General features: G+C 41.9%; 1 protein-coding gene across 1 annotated transcript; it reads left to right on the top strand.

Moving 5' to 3' along the window:
* Positions 1-5,225: 5,225 nt before the first annotated feature.
* LOC134102363 (B-type lectin plumieribetin-like) lies at positions 5,226-5,661 on the top strand. The gene is made up of 2 exons (XM_062556448.1): positions 5,226-5,315; positions 5,407-5,661. The coding sequence occupies exons 1-2, from the start codon at positions 5,226-5,228 to the stop codon at positions 5,659-5,661; spliced, it is 345 nt and encodes a 114-aa protein (XP_062412432.1).
* The last annotated feature ends 2,274 nt before the right edge of the window (positions 5,662-7,935 follow it).

A 7,935-nucleotide genomic window follows, 5' to 3' on the forward strand; every position in this document is an offset into this window, starting at 1 on the left:
ATATTGCAAATGTTAAAATGAATACTAATTCATAATGTTAATATTGTCATGTTTGAAATGTTAAAATGTGATAAATAAGAAAATAAGGTTACCTGCAAGAATAAATAAATAAATAATTTACTTACCTTTTGATATGAAGCCAATCAGCATCCGGGGTGAGAGGTCAGGTTGGAGTAGGAAGTGGGTGAGTGGAGGAGAACGAGGAGAGAGAAGGAGAAGACACGAGTGTGAGAAGCCACGCAGTTAAGCTGCTAGTGGGAAACATGAGTGAAGTACGACGTTTAAAGTGAACTTTAGCATATACAAATAGACAAACAACCCGTGCATCTTGTATGTGTATGTTAATGTGCTTTGACGTTATTATACCGGAGTTTGTGTCGTGTTTAATGTGGAAGGATTTGTGAATTCCAAACCGGCATTCACGCGAGTGGATAGAGAGCTAGTCAGCCCGAGTAGCTCCAATGACCAAGAAAGACTGCTAACGAGAGACCTGCTCGGTCCTCGTGTTTGTGGCTTTCGAGGACGCCCTCGCCTACCACATAAGCTACAGCCTCCGTCGGGAAAGACGACGCACCAGCCATATCACCAGCCCCACGCTGCGTGATGAAGGGGAGCGGACATCTTGCCCTGCGTGAGTTGTGTTTTTTTTTGTTGCGCCACGCGCGAAACAGCCATTTTGGTTTCTGGCTTCCACGAACCCAAGCCTCGATACAGGCCTGCACCTCGAACTTCTAAAATACTGTTTGGGTACCCATTATTTGCTATTTAGTTAGCCTTTACCGGCTATAGGTTTTGGGTTATATTTGCATTTGCAGTCTACTGTGTTTGTGCATTGATTAGCGTGCTAATGTCATTTTGAACAGCACATTTGAATGTGTGAATTCTATATTTGAAAAGTAAATTGTTAAACGTATTTGTGTTTGCATTTTGAATAATTCATGGTGATAATTAATAGTACAAGTGTTAAATGACTTTAAAAGGGGTTTATTGCATATCTTATTGAGAAGGTTAATGCTTTAAGAGTTTGAGTACATTCACACTGGTTTGACTTGATTAGTCTTATTTGAATATAAGCCTACATTTAGATAATAGTACATGCTTATAAGTGTAATAAAGAGTAAAAACTTTATTATTGGTTTAGGACATTTAGAATAGTGTTAATTACCTATTTACGAAGCAGCATTGATTAAACCTTATAAAGAGATTGTAACTACGAATTCGGGGAGCGCACTCCAATTAACAGCCAGACAGCTAGGGGGCGCTACATTTGTAATACATGCAATGTTTTGCAATGTGCAATTTTTGTTGTTGTATTACAAAAAGGCTGTCTCGTCCTGATCATGTTCCATCCCTACATTGTTGAGACATCCATCTGCATCACAACCGCATGCAGGTGTGCAAGGCTGTCCATTCTTAAGGCAAGTGTAGGCATGTGTGCGGCACTTGGTTCTACAACCACAAGTTATCAGCTCCAAGCAACTACTTGGAACAGGAGGTTCCTGAGTCACACAACCACCAAGTGTTGGTCTACAACCTTCCAACCACCTGTCTCCTCAGGGATTTCACTAATGGCAGGGTCAGACTATAGGCTACAATGTTTTTGTTGCTCACAATTGTCGTTTACGATCTACCATGTCACACTATACGATTTTAGAACCATGAAAAGAGAGTGGCCACATACACCGAAAGCATCGGTCGCGTCATTACGACTCCCGTCAAATTTCTGACAAGCCAGTCTTTTGGTCGGGCTGTTTTAGAACGTTGTGAACGACAAATCGCAAGTCGTGAAGCATGTCACATTATAAGATTCCCTCCACGTTTGATGTTGTGCCCGATCATTTGAAATCGGATACGACGCTGTAAACTTGTCGGTCACGACAAATGGCCAAAATCGGGCTGATATCGTGTAATCTGACCAGGCCATAACATCTACCTTGTCAGATTGCAGCCATACCTTTGCCTGGTGATTTGCACATGCAAGATGCAATGACAATGCATCACTTTTTGGAGGTAACATCTATATGTTGGATGATGCGTGTGTCAGCCTCCTCATGGTTTGCCTGTAGACCATGAATAATTCCACGTGGAAAGTGTGCAATACAGTCTCTACTCTCGGTTTTTAATTCCGTCATTATTTCTTGTCATCCGCAAAACTGAAGATTGTGTTATGTAACTAATCACCTAACCGTGTGTTCACATCAGAAGCAACCAGAGTGACGAAAGTCATTATTTCTCTGCAAATAGGGTGGCCATAGCAAGTTTTATTGATATAGTGCATTTCATACAGGGGAGCTCAATGTGGCACACATAAAACAAAATAATAAAGCGAAACGAATTTGGTGACCAGATCTAAAAAGTTAAAAGTCTGAATATGCTAATGAACTATGATGTAGCTCGGCGAAAACCAATTGGAATGTACACATTTTTGAATGCCCCAGGCTGACAGGCCAGAGCCGCTCTATGATAAGCTAAATCAAACATCCCAATATAAAGTAATGAGTGGATAAAACAAATTCATGTTGAAGCGGACTAATGTTGACTCTTCTTCAGTGAGCCCGGCGACCTGGTCGCTTCTGATGCGAGTGTTAAAATCTAAATTCTTTTCACATTTACCTATCATTGTGGTAAGTACCATCTGGAACCTCAGACCCCACTGTTCTAGCATGGTTGCCAACTTTTTAAAAATAATGCCCCTTAAAAAGATGAACCATAAAATGTATTGTTTTTATTAATAAATTGTTTTAATTAAATTTGACCTTAAATTCTAAATATGATTTTGGCAACCACTGGATCCTGGAACCTCAGACCCTACTGTTAACTTCTAGCATGGTTGCCAACATTCAAAAAAAAAGAATGGCATGAAAAAAGAGGTCCCCAAAAAGACGAACCATACCATGTATTTTATTATTTTTGAGGTTCTGACCTTCAAATTTGACCTTAAATTATGAATATGATTTTGGCAACCACTGGATTCTGGAACCTCAGACCCTACTGTTAACTTCTAACATGGTTGCCAACTTTTTGTAAAAAAAAGAATGCTATATGAAAATAGAGCCCCCCAAAAAGACGAACCATAAAATGTATTGTTTTTGAGCCTTTGACCTTCAAATTTGACCTTAAATTCTAAATATGATTTTGGCAACCACTGGATCCTGGAATCTCAGACCCTACTGTTAACTTCTAGCATGGTTGCCAACATTCAAAAAAAAAGAATGGCATGAAAAAAGAGGTCCCCAAAAAGACAAACCTTAACATGTATTTATTGTTTTTGAGGTTCTGACCTTCAAATTTGACCTTAAATTATGAATATGATTTTGGCAACCACTGGATTCTGGAACCTCAGACCCTACTGTTAACTTCTAGCATGGTTGCCAACATTTAAAAAAGAATGCCATGAAAAAAAGAGGTCCCCAAAAAGACAATCCATAACATTTATTATTGTTTTTGAGCTTTTGACCTTCAAATTTGACCTTAAATTCCAAATATGACTTTGGCAACCACTGGATTCTGGAACCTCAGACCTTACCGATAACTTCTAGCATGGTTGCCAACTTTTTAAAAAGAATGCTATGAAAATAGAGCCCCCCAAATAGACAAACCATAGAATGCATTGTTTTTGACCTTTTGACCTTCAAATTTGACCTTAAATTATGAATATGATTTTGGCAACCGCTGGATTCTGGAACCTCAGAGCCCTCTAATAACTTCTAGCATGGTTGCCAACTTTTAACAAAAAATGCCATCAAAAGTGTTTTCTAAGCACATTTCCTGGTGTTGGCCTGCCGACTGTAACATTTTTACAACTAAAATAAGAAACGTTATATTATGGTTGAATCCTAGCAAGCAAATAACGTTAGCCGTTGGTTCTCCTGTGGTTAGTTTTTCAGTAACCTTCTAATACCCTGGAGAGAACTTTAGCAGGTGTGCGGGAACATATTTTTGACCGGGGTGCTGAATAATAAAGTAGGCCAAATGGATGTCCAACTATTTCTACCCCAACATGACGTTTCGAATTTAGACAGGTCTTTATGTTTTCATCTGGGTTTGTTGGTTTGTCTGTCTGTCTGTTTCTTCGCAAGATAACTCAAAAAGTTATGGATCTATTTCGATGAAACGGTCTGAAATTACCCAAAGAACCCTTTTCTGTGTGCCCGTGTGTGTGTTTGCATGTGTGTATTGTATATGTGTGTATGTGCATGTTCTGTGTGCATTCTGTGTGTGTTCTCTTTCTTTCTCTCTCTCTCTCTCTCTCTCTGTGTCTGTGTGTGTTGTGTGTTATCTGTGTGTATTCTGTGTGTGTTCTCTCTTTCTCTCTCTCTCTCTCTCTGTGGGTGTATCTGTGCACTCATACACAAAAGCAAGCGCACACATGCACACACTCATTTACATACATAAAAGTTGCAATAGGGGATGGAGTAGGCAATGGAAACAAAAGCGTGATTAATATTTGCGGAGAGAATGTGCAGGACTGAGCGGCGGTCATATTGTGTATCGCTTTGCGGTAGGCTAGTTTGGCCTATTATTCTCAATTTATCTTATCTGATGAGGTAAGCAGAAACTACTTTCTTAATACATGGGTGTGCTCTGCATGTTAGTTCAGCTCAAATTCTGTAGAATTCCCCACCCCTCTCAGTGTTGGCTATAAAACCAGGAGTCTGCAGTCACCCTCATCCATCTGACTACACACACGGTCTCTGCATCTTACCGGTCTGACATCACCTGTGTACTTCTCAGTTTGTGAGTATGTTTTTCTGATTACATAGCACAGAGGCTACACAGCATGTTTCTGTTTTCAACATTACTTAAAGAAATATTTCGGTATTTTACACTTTAAGCCTGTTTTCTGTATTGCCGAGCATAAAAACGAGTGTTTGACACAGAAATCTATTAAGCCCCGATTAAGCCTGTTTGTGGAATTTGTCAGCTTTAGAATGGAGCTCTGTATGGCTTTAACATTACTCGCATTGAGCATGGACTATTCTGTCCTTAAAACACCCCTAAACGTTTGTTTTTTAAAATGTGCAGCTCACCGAGTGGTTACTGGTCTTCGACAATCTTCTATAGCAAGTTTAGCAGCGAAATACAGCTTCTGTCATCTTTTATTAGGGATTTTCGAAATCCCGGAAGTACTTTTTCAGATACCTCACAACCGTGTGTGCCTAATATAACACAACAGAATTTGAATTTCACTGACATAAGTGAAATTCTTTCAAACAGTGAGCATCATGAGCAAGAACTCTCTGTCCACCAATCAAGAGCTCCGTAAGGGTGACTTCCTGATGTCTAGCAACCAACAATACAAGGCTGTCTTTCAGGTATAGACTGCAAACACTGTGTTAACTTAAATCCGCTATTGTAATGCAAGACGGGTGTCTCCTTTACAAAGTGATGTTTCTTTGTCTGTAGGAAGATAGCAACTTCGTCATCTATGGCTGGAGTCCAATCTGGGCCTCAAACACTTATGGTAAACAAGACGCATACCGCCTAGTTATGCAGTCAGACTGCAACTTTGTCATGTACACAAAATCCGGTGAACCTTGTTGGGACACTGGCACTTATAGTGATTGTAAAGATTATCGGTGCCGTGTATTTTTGCGTGATGATGGTGTCCTGGAAATTGATCGGATTGGAGAGAAGAAGTGGACTTCAGAGAAGAAGTAGTGCAGAAGATGTGCAGAATGAATGTGAATGTAAATGTGAGAATAAACATTCACCTCCATGATGCTTTATTGATGTCTATTGACTTCATTAACTTCAAATAAAGCTGCAATTAAAACTACATCCCATCTAAGTGTGTTCTGTTGAATAAAGTATTGACAGGAAAGTGTAGAAACGCCTTCCAATTTGATAGACCTGTTGCTGTTGGGTTGCACACAAATTAGAGAATTAATAAACCGTTCAACTGAACTGCAGAGACAAGACAAAGGTGAACACTTTGTTTCAATTGGAATGGACAATTTTGATCAAATAATCAAATTGAGGAGTGTGTTAAGGATGGTCAGCAGTGCAGGGGTGTGTTAGGGATGGTCAGCAGTGCAGGGGTGTGTTAGGGATGGTCAGCAGTGCAGGGGTGTGTTAAGGATGGTCAGCAGTGCAGGGGTGTGTTAGGGATGGTCAGCAGTGCAGGGGTGTGTTAAGGATGGTCAGCAGTGCAGGGGTGTGTTAGGGATGGTCAGCAGTGCAGGGGTGTGTTAAGGATGGTCAGCAGTGCAGGGGTGTGTTAAGGATGGTCAGCAGTGCAGGGGTGTGTTAGGGATGGTCAGCAGTGCAGGGGTGTGTTAAGGATGGTCAGCAGTGCAGGGGTGTGTTAAGGATGGTCAGCAGTGCAGGGGTGTGTTAAGGATGGTCAGCAGTGCAGGGGTGTGTTAAGGATGGTCAGCAGTGCAGGGGTGTGTTAGGGATGGTCAGCAGTGCAGGGGTGTGTTAGGGACGGTCAGCAGTGCAGGGGTGTGTTAGGGACGGTCAGCAGTGCAGGGGTGTGTTAGGGATGGTCAGCAGTGCAGGTGGAGTATGGGACCCTGGTGGAGGGCGCAGGGGTGTAGCATAAGATGCTGGGCCTCTGCATAGCCAGTCCTGATGGGAACCCTTAGATGTCGCTAGTTTTGTTTTGCTTTCAATCATTATGACCGCCGCTAGTGTAGCTATATATTTTTTTTTTCCCTGAATTTTTCTGAATTTTTCGTCAACGATTCCCGGGACACCGTAACACCGGGGCACATGAAACTTGGTGGGCATGTAGCCCCAGTAGACTTCTAAGGAGGTGTGTGTGTGTGTGTGTGTGTGTGTGTGTGTGTGTGTGTGTGTGTGTGTGTGCACGCGCGCATGTGTGTGTGTGTGTGTGTGAGTGTGTGCCTGCGTGTGTGTGTGTGCACTCATACACAAAAGCAAGCGCACACATGCACACACTCATTTACATACATAAAAGTTGCAGAAAGGGATGGAGTAGGCGATGGAAACAAAAGCGTGATTGATATTTGCGGAAAGAAAGTGCAGGACTGAGCAGCGGTCATATTGTGTATCGCTTTGCGGTACATCTAGTTTTATGTGGGCTTGCTGCAGAGCAAGCCCATCTATTGTTCTTTGCTGTTTTTTTGAGAACGCCTCTTCTCCTAGAGCGTTTGAGCTATCCACGCGGTTCAAACACTAAAAAATCAGGCCCAATCCGGTGTAGGTTGCTTGTTAATGTCGGATAGCTGCCGGTTGTCGTTTTTCCGGTATTCCCGTTTTATACCCTTGTAGTTCTGCCATGCTCCACCAGAGGCGTTTCCCCATTGAAATGAATGGGGGACTGTTCAGGCGTTCACATCACTGCCCCCTGGTGAGCAAGCCCACTCTTGCAGCTCCTCCACGGAGATGCACATTTCTAGTTTTTTTATTATTATTGCTCTGTCGATAGGCTATGATGTAGCCTACAACAGATGCAAGCTATATGTGAGCTATACCACTCACACAGACACAGACACAGACACAGACACAGACACACACACTGCTCTGCTTACACACGCTAGTGAGATGTGATGGCGATGTCCTCACGGGCTAGGCAACAGGGAAAATATCACCTTGTGTGCCATATTGAACTGACCACCTCAACGTCTCTGCATGCCCCCTTCCATTGCTTGCAAAAATAGCCAAGCAGGTATGTGGCTGGTGGCCATATACTTTTCATAGGCCCACTGAAAATTTAGAAAAGTTTTAGAGAGGGAGAAAAGGGGCAAATATAGACCTGTACCTCTGTAACCCAATGTAAAAGTACACGCTTGAGCAAGTACCTGAAGTCTATTTGTAGTATTCAGCCTGCTTTGTGTTTGGTTTCTCTGTAAGTGTTGTCAGGTATGTGTGTGGGTTTTAACAATTACCAATTAGATGTGCTTGCATTTTGAATAAAAACGCTTTCTCAACGATGACAGGAGATGTCACATTTGAACAAATTGTCCA

The sequence above is a fragment of the Sardina pilchardus genome, chromosome 15 (assembly GCF_963854185.1).
Source record: "Sardina pilchardus chromosome 15, fSarPil1.1, whole genome shotgun sequence".
NCBI lineage: Eukaryota > Metazoa > Chordata > Actinopteri > Clupeiformes > Clupeidae > Sardina > Sardina pilchardus.

What these genes read in the sequence shown, in the direction of transcription:
- LOC134102363 (XM_062556448.1), top strand. Translation starts at nt 5,226, where the DNA reads ATGAGCAAGAACTCTCTGTCCACCAATCAAGAGCTCCGTAAGGGTGAC. An exon ending in AATACAAGGCTGTCTTTCAG is followed by an intron (nt 5,316 to 5,406) that starts GTATAGACTGCA and finishes CTTTGTCTGTAG; the next exon opens with GAAGATAGCAACTTCGTCAT.